This window comes from Sander vitreus, chromosome 20, assembly GCF_031162955.1.
Source record: "Sander vitreus isolate 19-12246 chromosome 20, sanVit1, whole genome shotgun sequence".
Lineage (NCBI taxonomy): Eukaryota > Metazoa > Chordata > Actinopteri > Perciformes > Percidae > Sander > Sander vitreus.
The window spans coordinates 25,532,122-25,544,607 of NC_135874.1; the positions used below are offsets into that span (position 1 = coordinate 25,532,122).

Below are 12,486 nucleotides of genomic sequence, written 5' to 3' on the forward strand. Positions count from 1 at the left end.
CAGAGCCGCCTGTTAGCGGCACTGCAGATGGACTAAAGCAGAGTCAGCTCTGCCACATCCTCCCCCTCCTCACACACACACACACACACACACACACACACACACACACACACACACACACACAATGGACGAATTTCTCCCATCCTAGCGTCGCTACAATTAACCATCATCGGCTGCATTTAACCTACACGCGACCTGACGATAGAAAACTCCGATTTTCTCTCTCTCTCTGTCTCTCTCTCTCTCTCTCTCTCTCCCGTGGACAGTGTTAAGTTGGTTTTCACAGCTGTGGAGCAGAGAATGAAGCGGCTTTTTGTCAGAGCTGTGCCGGACAAAGCCATGAACCCCTGGCTGCTTTTGGCTCTCCTCGGACTCTGGTAAGTGTGTCTATATTGATGTGAAGGGGGCAGGGGTGTCTCCATCATGATAAGAGGAGGGAGGTTTGACAAGGGGAAATGGTTGCAGATGTTGCCGCCTCCTCCGACAGGAATCGCTGCATCTTAGCAGTTCTACCGGTGATCACAGTGCAGCGGGTCATTGTGTGAGTGTGTGTGTGTGTGTGTGTGTGTGTGTGTGTGTGTGTGTGTGTGTGGGGGTGGCTTTAGAGGAACACATTTCAAATGAAATGTTTGTTAAAATGAACCAACCTTGAGCCAAATATATCAGCATTTTCCTAACCTGTGCGGAACCCATTTGATTTGATTCATAGAGTGTGTTTTTGGGGAAGAAAGAACAGGGTGGCTTTATTACACCTGCATCTGAGTATTTTTCTAGAGGGTCTGTCACAGGGGCATAGGTTTTGTTTCAACATTAGGGGGGAGGGGGGGGGGGGGACATAACCAGGGGGTCTGGGTGCCCTCCCCCAGAAAATTAATTTCCTGTGTCAAAAATCGTTGGGAACATACTGTACAAGTTAAAAGCCCCCTGAATGGTTATTTGTACCTTTTTTGGGGCAATGGGTTTCATATTTTTTGAGGGGGACAAATCTACCTCTTCTTAGTATGTTGGGTGTGTGTGGGGGGGGAAGAGAAATATCCCCTGCATGCTCCCTGGAAATATACGCCTATGGTCTGTCATATGGCAGAATGTCATGTGGGCTATTGATGGAGGGGTGACTGATGATTTAGTACCTTGGAAGATATCACTTCATCACCCTCACCCTCAGCACACACCCCCCCCCCCCCCCCCATTTACAGGAAACCTCTGTCAGTTGGCCACAGAGGTGTAAATTTTACCCTGCTAAGGACAGGCCTATATTCCTCCAGATGACAAATGTGAAAATATGAAGCAGAAGCTGCTGATCCGCTGAGTAGACTGTCAGTTCTGTATTCAACACATCATTCTGCAAAGTGAATTCTCCAGACATTCACACAAGGTCACCCAACAAAGTCAGATTTGGAGCCTGTCTTATTAATTAAAAACAACAAATGATCTAAAACAAAATCATGGCATTTGCCAGATTTGTTACTATATTTCAAAATAAAAGTGCAAAACAAATTTTAAAAGTTTACTTTTTGTTATTCCATTTACCAATGTGCCTGTCTTTCAAATGCCATCTCACAGTTTATTGATTTACAGTTTGCATTTACTGATCTGTTAAATTTAAACAGACGTAGTGTGTGGCAGGACTCAGAGTTGTACTTAAAGTCAGATGTGTTCACTTTGTATACATCTGACTTTAAGTACAACTCTGAGTCCTGCCACATTCAGAAGTACTCGGATGATACGGCTGTTGTGGCATGTGTGCGAAGTGGACGGGAGGAGGAGTACAGCGTCCTTGTGGAGGATTTCTGTGACTGGAGCAATAGGAACTGCCTCCTCCTGAACACCACCAAGAATAAGGAGATGGTGGTGGATTTTAGGAAGTCAAAGCCAACCTGCTAGCCGGTCTGCATAAAGGGGGAGGCCATTGAAGTTGTGCAGACCTACAAGTACTTGGGTGTGCTTCTGGACAGCAAGCTTGACTGGTCCACAATACAGGAGGCCTCAGGAGGCTCAGATCTTTTGACGTTTGTAGCGACTTGCTGCACATGTTTTATCAGACTGTGGTGGTGAGTGTCCCGTTTTATGGTGCAGACGACTCGACCAGCTGGTCAAAAAGGCCAGCTCAGTGCTGGGCAGAAGACTGGACTCATTAAGAACTGTGTTGGAGGGGCGTGCATGTAACAAACTGCACGCCATAATGGGTAATGACAATCACCCCCTCTATAACATCCTGGCTGGACAGAGCACCACTACCTGATGTGATTATTAATATCATGCAGTGTCATGCAGTGGTGGCATCACAGGCTTTCTTGGTTTTAGGTTGCAAAGCAACCACTAGAACAAATGACAGAAAAGTCCCTGAAGAAAAACATGCTGAGACAGACTGAACTGGTGCAAAAAAAGTGAATCACCACTAAAAAGTCTCAAGGGCTCCAGTTGAATCAACACATTGAATCGAAGCGAGAAGATTTAAACTTCAGATGAACTTAATCAGCATCCACCACAGCTCAGTGCTAAAGGCAGAGCCACAGTGTTACAGTAAGCTGGAGTTCTTCTAATGGCCCCCACTGAAAAAAACGGTAATGTTCTGTAACTGTTCTGTAATGAAATGAGTAAGATAACTCCCAACATTTAACTAGAAATACAAATTCCCGTTCTTGTCCCACATGTCACTGAAACTTACATTTTGTAACCCCACCCACCATCTTTCTTTAATCCTAACTGTCCCGTTCTTGTGCCGCATGTCAGTTAAACGTACGTTCCGACCCAGAATGTCAAACAGTAATGCCAAGAGTGTCGGCCAAGCGCGTCTAATTATGACGCTAAAGGAGACTTTTTGCCAAAAGGCACCTGACCAAGCGTCGCTTTTTGACATGATGGGAGTGAGAATGTGTTGGTATATCCACAGCAGCCATGTACAGCACAAATAAAACATTTTTGGCCATAATGTTGGTTTAGGGAATATTGATCTAACGGCACAAAGTGTAAGGGGTCATCAAATTCATTGGGAATAGTCCTTCAGGGTCCATTAATATCCATACCAAATTTCAGTTGTCAGTTGCCCAGATATCTTGTTCAAGGTGTTTGTATGGACACAGGCAGATTAACAGACCCACCCTACCATCCTTAAGCCCCACTGCTGGTGGGGAAAAAGTAAAAACATTGAGCAGACATGAATCAGATGAACATGGTATCGTAGTGAGTCATGTACAGTATTATTTCTGTTCAAGTGATAGCACAGAGTGGTAAGGTTCGTTTCTGCTGCACTAGGTTATTGTGCCATGGTTGAGGTCAAGTCCTTGGAATTAGAAGTCTAAGAAAGGGTAATTTAACAGCCTGGGCTGAATGCCAAGTCCTCAGGTCTCTTACAGTATCAGGTCCATGTTCATTATCAGAAAAGCAGCAGTACACCTTGGAATAGACTGAGAGTTCAGCCATGTGTAAGCGCCTGCAATAGACACAGCAGGGTGGCAGAAAACACACATAAAACTGCCTACAGCTGTTTCATTCCAAGTTACAATCCTAAAAATGCTCTTTTCATTTGGATTCACTAAGCATTCTGCTGCTCTAAATCCACTGGATGTTTGTGACTTATGCCCTAAAGCAGGGCTGTAGTACTCGAGTCTGGTCTTGGACTCGAGACGTTATTTCTATGGTCTCTGACTTGTCTTGGACTCGCTGGTATTTAGACTTGGACTTGTCTCGGTCTCTGCCAGTGGTCTTGCAAATATGGCTTTTGGTCTCGACCGAGTCCAGGTGTCTTTATTATGTTTATAATAATATTGGAGGGAAAGTGAAACACTGGCCACCTGATAACCAATCACACACTAGATTATCTTCGCACACCCTGCATCTGCGTGCCCTGCTAACGTTATTGCCATTCGTTTTCAATGATTCACACACACTGTAACAAACAAAGATGTCCGCCAATTCTGCCGTAATCAAATTTGGTTACAGAAATCACCAGGAATTTCTCAGCACTGCTCTTAAAAAGAAACACAAGGCAGACTGGAAATTCTGCAAAGCAACAATTTCGGAAACCTGTGGGACAACGTCTAACTTCGTAGGACATCTGCAGAGGCATCATAAGACTTTTTTTTCTGTCCTGGTCTTGGACTTGTCTTGGACTCGACAAAGGTGGACTTGACTACAGCCCTGCCCTAAAGCTTTTCCTAGAATAAAAATATGTTCTCTTTTAATACTTTACAATGTAGAAACAGAACATGAAAAGTGGCTTTATTTAAATGTAATCCTGACTATATATATATATATATATATATATATATATATATATTGTTCCAGTGTTTGCAGAGACAACTGATTTTGTTCATGTTTGCTGAAATAAGCACAAAATACTTGCATGCTTTATGAGCAAAATCTGGCTTTTGTCCTTGGAGAGTACTACTACTGTGAGGCTGCACCTTCTTGATAAAATGAGAATAACGATTTTTGGAAGAATTGAGATCATGATTCTCTCATTATTCTCAGGGAAAGTATTTATTTTCTATAACCAAAACAAATGATTGCTATTTTCATTATTGCATTTCTTGTCTGTAAAAGTGTCAAAGAAACCAAGCAAGCATATGGATTTATACAACATTTATTAAATTACCAACACTGTCAGCAACATAAAAGTAAAAGCAAAAGCAAAGTAAAAATCCATCTACATCCATATCAACCCACCATAGATGGTAAAAAAAGATTAATGACACGTCTCCACTTTCTATTAATCAATTATTAATAAGTGGATATGTTGCAGCCATTTTTTTCCCAGTGGCCACTCATGGTTTTGATGCGTAAAATCCCCATCCTGGCAAAAGGAATATCCAAACAAAAGTCCAAAACACCAGAACACTAAGAATAACCAAAGCGCTAGGAATCAAACTGCAAAGGGAGCGACGCAGATAAAGAAAGCAGACAAAGAAAGCACAGACTAAATACACAAGGTAATGAAGCTGGTAATGAGGGACTGGTGCCATGAGGGCTGATGAACAGGTGAAACACATCAGGGCAGGGCAGCCAATCACAAAGGTGGGAAAACACATAAGGCAGGAAGTAATCGAGACATGACACAGCAGAAAGAGAGACTACAAAATAAAACAGGAAACTGAAGCATGAAAACATACATAAGGATGGAACTAGGAAAACAGACATGGGTAAAACATAACCATGAACAAATAACAGGGAAACAGTAACACACAGGGAATGAATTGACAAAATAAAACAGGAAACTACTGAAAACAACAACCATGACACATCTGGCCCAACAACGTAACAACAGGACAGCTCGAACTGAAAACAAGGTTGATTATCTTTAATATGAATTTTTGATACATGGAGGTTTTATATTTGTTCAACTTTTCATAGAGCCTAGCCGCTGAGGTTCTTCCACCCTAAATGGAAGAAATTGGGTGCAGCACTGAATCTTTGCAGTATTGAAAAGCAATGCAAATATATACTACACTTAAGTTTGACCTTTTTCATACCAAAACAAACAACTTGCTGTATTGCTACTGCAAAGCCAATCCATACCTTCAAAAACACTCTTAACATATATTTTCTGGCATTCACAGACACCCACTGAATTATATGCAAATACTGTACATTTTTGTGTCTTACATTGTTTCTTTTTTCTAACCCGCAGTGCAGCCTTTGGGCCCAGTAAACAGGAAGAAGAGGACTATGAAGATGTGCCCATAAATAAAACTTGGGTCTTATCACCGAAGGTCTACGAGAGCGATGTGACTTTGATCCTAAATAAACTGCTGCTGGGCTATGACAACAAACTGCGTCCTGACATTGGAGGCAAGTCAAGTTCATCCTCTGCAAATTTGTGCTTTGTTTTAGCTATGTTACCACAAAATAGTAAAAGTGTGAAAAATAGCCTTGTGCAAATTACAACAACTGCTGCTGTCAGGGGAGAACCTTGTACACAACCTTGTTCAACTTTTTAATTGATTAATTCTCCTTACTAATGAAAAACTCATAAGTGATAAAAAGAAATGTTGTTCATCAAAACTAACATAGGTCGCTTTAAGGATCTATTTGCATAATGTACTAAGATAGACAATGAAATACATGAATAAAAGAGAGCATGTGTTTCTGTGCCTGTGTATTGTAACTTTAGTTAGTTATTTCATGGTTTTACACATCAGGACATGAATTTTGCTAAGTTGTCATGAAACTGTAGATGTTCCAACTTCCAGTGACACAGAGCACCTTTAGGACTTCTTGTCCATTTAGCCTTAAACATTAGTTTGTTTGGTTATGTATTATTGTAAAAGTGTTCATCCAGTTTGAGTGGAGCAGAACAGAATTCTAATTTATTGAGTGGTTGTGTAATAGTGACATGTTTTGTTGTCTAAAAAGAGTTTGCAAGTCAAAAGTTTCTGGAATATTCTGATCTCCACAAAATGTGCTTTGTTTGATAGTACATAGAGGGCAAATGAGGGTTCAAAGAGTCTTAGATATTGTGTTCCTAATACCAGATATATATGGAATAGCTTCTAAAGTACTGAAGTTATTGAGTTTAGAGCTGGACATTAAAACAAATAATAATATTATTTTTTTTAAATGCATTTTGTAATTTTTGCACAATTTGAAATGTCCAAACCTTATGCACTCCAGTCCTTGTCCTTTTTACACCTGCGTCCTTTTCACAGGGTGGCCCCTGGAGTGTGACACAGCTTAAATAAAGTGACATCACTTGGCACCAAAGATGCAGGGAATGAACCATGCTCGCAAATAGCAACGCAACTTGAATTGCCAAAAAAAGAAAAACCAGCAAGAGCAAATGATTGCGTTTTCTGACAACTCAGTGTGTATGCATCTAATCACCTGAACGCCACTGTCTTGAGCTTTAATAGGCAAAAATTGGGCTTACAGTAACCAAATTACGATAGGATGCTGCTTGTTGTTTCACTTTAGGTTCATCAGACAGACAGCATCTTTTTGGGCATCAGCTAACAAACACGTACGAAAGTTAATGCTGTCTATGTCAGTGCAGTGTGTCTTCTGTTATGTTTTTTAGTGAGGCCGACAGTGATTGAAGCAGCCGTGTATGTCAACAGCATTGGACCAGTGGACCCCATTAACATGGTGAGACTGCTTTTTCTGATTTCCCTTTGCTGATATAAAGGAAAATGGATTGATAAATCCCCCTTACTAATGTTAAATAACCTGCACATACAACCTACAATGTTGTGTTTTTCAAACTTGCGTTTTTACAGTATTAGGAAGTCATTGGGATTCATCCTCTGGGTACCATGAATGTCTGTAGAAATATGAAAAGCAATCCATCCCATAGTTGAGAGTGATAGTACATTCTTTCAAAGTTCCTTGGCAGTGGTATTTTAACCCAATGTCCAAAGTTGAGTTTTTCCAGAGCTTTCAACCTCCATCCAGTGAGATGCCATTGAAAGTGCCAGACAAAGCCAGTTAGCCGACCGCGATTTGAGATTTTATTTGTTTGATTTAAGCCAAATTTAATGGCAATTCAAACAATAGTGATAGAGAGATTTTAGTCTAAAAAAAGGTCAGGAGATCACCAAAGTTATTAGCATTTAAGAAAAGTCAGCTGATCACTAAAGTAATTAGCATTTATGAAAAGTCAGCGGATCACTAAATTATTTACAATTCATCCTGAGGCAAAAAATGAACGTCTGAACCAAATTACATAGCAATCCATCCAATCCAATAGTTAATTAACTATTTACTCTGGGAATTCTGAAAGTAACCATTTAGATATCTTCTGTATATTATTTTTTAATTGGCTTTATTTGCATGTTTTTTCCGAACTCTTTTGCAGGAATACACCATTGACATCTTCTTTGCCCAGACATGGTATGACAGCCGACTGAAGTTCAACAGCTCGATGAAGGTGCTCATGCTCAACAGTAACATGGTAGGCAAAATCTGGATCCCCGACACATTCTTCAGGAATTCCCGCAAATCAGATGCCCACTGGATCACCACTCCCAACCGCCTCCTGAGGCTGTGGAGCAATGGGAGAGTCATGTACACACTGAGGTAGGACAGTTATGTAGCCAGTTTGCTAAACCTTTTGGTAGCCATTTCAAATGTTGATTTTAATAAACATAATCAACTCTTCAACAATCTTTGTTGTTTGTGCAGCTTTAGTGTGTGTGTCTGTATTTATATCATGTAGCTCTGTTTTAGGTCTTGTTCTCTTTAAGTTTGATTCAATGGTCTTTTTGCATTTGTTGATGTAATTACAGAGAAAGCATGAAGTACCTTTACTATGTTCAGTCACACTTGGGAGGGAAAAAAACAACGCTGAGACTTGCTTTTTCTCTGTCACAATTCTGTTTTTGTCAGGTTGACTATTAATGCGGAGTGTTACCTTAAGCTGCATAACTTTCCAATGGATGAACACTCGTGTCCACTGGAGTTTTCAAGCTGTAGGTGGTCAAACATTTTCCCCTCCCCATTTCGACTTCAACTTCCGTAACTTGCCCAGAGGGAGAAGCTTCTGTGTGGGCTAGCATAGTTGCTAAGCCATTGTTCCTTCTCCTTGCCAAAAGGCTCATCTGCTTGAGGCTGCCCTCTCTAAGCCTGTACCAATCTATCATCTGCTCCACCAGCGGAGGGAGGAGGTCACACAGTCCCATTTTCTATGACAGACTTAATGAATTATGCACCTTCTCCCTGTCTGATTCATGCTGTCTGTGTCATCCTCCATTCGTCTCCTGCATTGTACTTTAGCCTCTCATGTCTTGTCATGATCTTAATCTTCCACACAGTAGTGAAAAATGCAATACCATTCCATGGAGTTGAGAACAAATGTCCGGACCAGTGCAGTCACACTAAATTTCATCAAATGAGCATAAACCAGTGGTAATTTCATCGACAAAAACTACTAAACGACTAAAGAAACCTACCCTGAAAAACAACGGCATTTGTCAAAAGGCCTAAAAAGATGTACATTCTTCTTATTAGCAAGTATTATCTTGCAGTTGTGCAAAAAAATGCTCTCCTAGTAGCAGTGACAGCAGTAGTGTGACATTGTTATACCAACGCACATCTAAAAAAGAGGTGTGATCAAAAGTCAAAGCATGTGACATTAACACCAGGGACCTTGGACTATGTCCTGTCTTCTACTACATGTCAATACTGGTTTCTTTTAACCATTAAGAAAATGCTTCCCATAATTTAACCATGAACACAGTATTTCCCTAACCGTAACCAAATGGTTTTATTTGCCTATAATACAATGGCCTTAACCACAGAGGTGGCATATCAGAAAACCATCATGGGAAGTTTTAAAACAATAATACGGGCCATTTTAAAGTTTAAAGTGTAGTTTAGGTTGTTTGAGGACAGAGGACGGAAACTATTTGTTCAGGCTGTTCACATGAACAAAAACTAATGCACTGTAATTCGGATGTCTTACACATATTTTTTGCTGTATGCACGACATTGACTGCTGCTGAATAAGAACGCTCTGGACCGCGTAGGGAGGAGGTTGGGGGGAATAGGTGAGTCGTAAGACACAGCGCTATTAAGACAGGGAGCAGAGTTCGCATCCCCATGCAAACACAGGATTTTGGCTCACATCTGCACAAACACCCTTCTACTGGATATTAGGCTACAGGTATGCCTATCAAAGCTCAAATTACCCACCATACACAGACTGTTATATGCATTGGAAGACATCTTGCTCATTTGAAGAAATTTCTTGAGACTGGGCAGGCCCGTTCCATCTGGAATGCGCCCCTTTGCCTTGTCATGGTGCAATGTTTCCTTGTGATGTACAGTACACTGAATGACAGATCTATAGGCATCAGAAAGGCTTCTAATTAATTTATTATGTGTCTGTCTTGGGGGGGTGGGGTGGGGTGGGGGGCTTTCTGTAGATGGTTATCCTAAGAATGAGATAATGTACCGGTGGCAGAGACGGGCGGTGGAAGTGGCAGACCAGCGGTACTGGAGACTCTACCAGTTTGCCTTCGTAGGGTTGAGGAACTCCACTGATGTGGCACACACCCAGTCAGGTAAGAGATTAAGGCCAAGGCCTCTTACATGTTGCCGGTCTCCAGTTTTACATGAAGCACTGATATATCAAAAATTCAGACTAAACCAGACCTTTGTATGTGTGCATGTCTACCCTATTGTTAAACTTTCAGGAGAATATGTAATCATGACAATCTTTTTTGACCTGAGTCGGAGAATGGGCTACTTCACCATCCAGACCTACATTCCCTGCAGTATGATCGTGGTCTTGTCCTGGGTCTCGTTCTGGATCAACAAGGATGCCGTCCCAGCCCGCACATCTCTAGGTCTGATATGTTCTTCTATTTCATACAGAATTAAACTGAGTCAGAGTCCAAATGTGCCTGGTTCCGTAAATGGCTGTACTGGAAATCTGATCAAATCACACCCACACAGTCCTGATGAAACAGATCACCTGAGTTGTTGATAGTGAGCCTGGTTGTTTAACTTGATTGTCGCTTATTTAGTCATGAATAATACTGCCGTAGAGAAATACTGAATATTTGACGTTTAGTGGCTTTAAAGTTGTACTATGTAAGTTTCAGTGATTACCCCAATGCCAGGAAGAGGTAGTTGTTTAAGACGTAGGGTTAGGTTTAGGGGGTTAGGGTTTAACTGCCCACACTAACCCAGTTCTACCTTTTCGGCAAGGAATACCAAAGGGACAAGATTGATCTAACATTGAGTCCAACTTTGACGAAAGCCTTCATTGCAATGGAACTTCTTTGGCTGTTACATAAATATTCTGCCAAAATCATAATGTAGGACACACACTTGAAATAAATGTAGATGAAAAGTATTTGATATTCCATTGAGGAATTTGTCTCTGTGACTCCATTTAGGTATCACCACAGTGCTCACGATGACAACTCTAAGCACCATCTCCAGGAAGTCCCTGCCCAAGGTTTCCTACGTCACTGCCATGGACCTGTTTGTCTCTGTCTGCTTTATCTTCACCTTCGCTGCCCTCATGGAGTATGGCACTCTGCACTACTTCACCAGCAACAGACAGACCAAGAAGTCTAAATCCAACAATAACACACAAGTACCTACCACTCATTTTCTTTCATCTTCTTTCTTTTTTACCTACTGAATTGTGTTTGTTTTCAGTCTGTTCTCATGAGACATACATACATACACTATAGCTTCGAAAAGTTAAGCACTGTAATTTGTAAGCACTCATATTTCTTGCTGTATGCACCACAATGTTGCTGTATAAGAATGTTGTGAGCAGAAGGAGGTCAGGGTGGTTGGGTTGCCCTAACCCTAACCCTTAGTAACCCTAACCCTAACCCAGCGCTTTCAAGTTGGAGGAAACCATATACTTTCACCCAGGAAATGCATGTTCGTTCCTCAGGAGTGTTTTAATCAAAACCTTCTTTTCCCTAAACTTAACCAGTCGTTTTAGTGCCTAAACTAAACAGTCGTCTCCACATGACGCTCACTTTTTCTCGGCTTAACTCAATGGCCACGGCCCCTGAAAGGACCGTCACCTAGTTTCGTAGGATATCATACAAATTGGTGTGCATCATTTTCTGTACTATATTGTACGAACCCGTTCATGAGAATCCATTGGTGTGTTTCCTTCACAGCAGAAAGCACCCAGCATGGTGAATATCCGACCTGGCACGTCCCTGCTGCAGATGAACAACATTGTACCCTATCACGAGGAGGCTGACTATGCTTACGAGTGTTTGGATGGAAAAGACTGCACCAGCTTCTTCTGCTGCTTCGATGACTGCCGCTCAGGTGCTTGGCGCGAAAACAGGATGCATGTGCGGGTTTCCAAGATCGATTCGTACTCACGAATATTCTTCCCCACTGCTTTTGGCCTTTTCAATCTGGTTTATTGGATTGGTTATCTGTATCTATAAAACCATTACCTCAAAGAAGGACAACTGGAGTTTGACATATGCAAGCATTTCACATTAGCATAGCTGCTCTTCTAGCATCAGAAGTAATAGCTACTTAGCAAACAAGAAACAATATTAGAGAGCCCCTATTATACTCCTTTTCAGCGTCTTGGGGTCTACACGAATAGGATTACATGCTTTGATGTTAAAAAAACATGTTTCTCATACTGCCCATTGCTGCAGCGCCTCGACCTGAAACGCTTTGTCTGAGCTCCTGCCCCCCCCCCCCCTTTCCCCAAAAGCCCAGGCGTTTCAGGCAGTTTAGAAAAAGTGCTTTCTGTGGGAGAGAAAGCTCCGTTTGGAGTTAAATTTGTACTTTATACATCTATTAAACACACAAAATACTATATAACACACTAACAGACATGACAAATCCAAAAAAGCATAATTTTGAATTTTAAATTATGAATTGACATTGCCTTGTGTTTCCCCGTGCCCGGGATGAAGTATGGCAAATGTCCCTCAATCTGTCCAACACCTTGTTCCAGAGCAAAACAGGTCAACAGTTAATATGCCATAAAGTATAGTATGGATATTCATTGTCCCCAGTGGATTATACCTAATGATTATGGTGACC

At 41.4% G+C, this 12,486-nt stretch overlaps 1 protein-coding gene across 2 annotated transcripts; it reads left to right on the forward strand.

Moving 5' to 3' along the window:
- Window positions 1-300: 300 nt before the first annotated feature.
- On the forward strand, window positions 301-11,870 carry gabrg1 (gamma-aminobutyric acid type A receptor subunit gamma1). Of its 2 annotated transcripts, XM_078277383.1 has the most exons (9): window positions 301-377; window positions 5,630-5,790; window positions 7,016-7,083; window positions 7,793-8,013; window positions 8,323-8,405; window positions 9,861-9,998; window positions 10,131-10,283; window positions 10,839-11,041; window positions 11,589-11,870. In XM_078277383.1, exons 1-9 carry the CDS (start codon window positions 301-303, stop codon window positions 11,868-11,870), a joined length of 1,386 nt encoding a protein of 461 aa, XP_078133509.1. The 2 variants fall into 2 exon arrangements, with proteins under 2 accessions (XP_078133509.1, XP_078133510.1); XM_078277384.1 differs by lacking the exons at window positions 301-377; window positions 5,630-5,790; window positions 7,016-7,083 and having other exon boundaries at window positions 7,886-8,013; window positions 11,592-11,870.
- The last annotated feature ends 616 nt before the right edge of the window (window positions 11,871-12,486 follow it).

Coding starts and splice junctions, on each gene's coding strand:
- gabrg1 (XM_078277383.1), top strand. CDS start 301: ATGAAGCGGCTTTTTGTCAGAGCTGTGCCGGACAAAGCCATGAACCCC. Junction 7,084..7,792: donor CAGTGGACCCCATTAACATG/GTGAGACTGCTT, acceptor ACTCTTTTGCAG/GAATACACCATTGACATCTT. Junction 8,406..9,860: donor TCCACTGGAGTTTTCAAGCT/GTAGGTGGTCAA, acceptor GGCTTTCTGTAG/ATGGTTATCCTAAGAATGAG.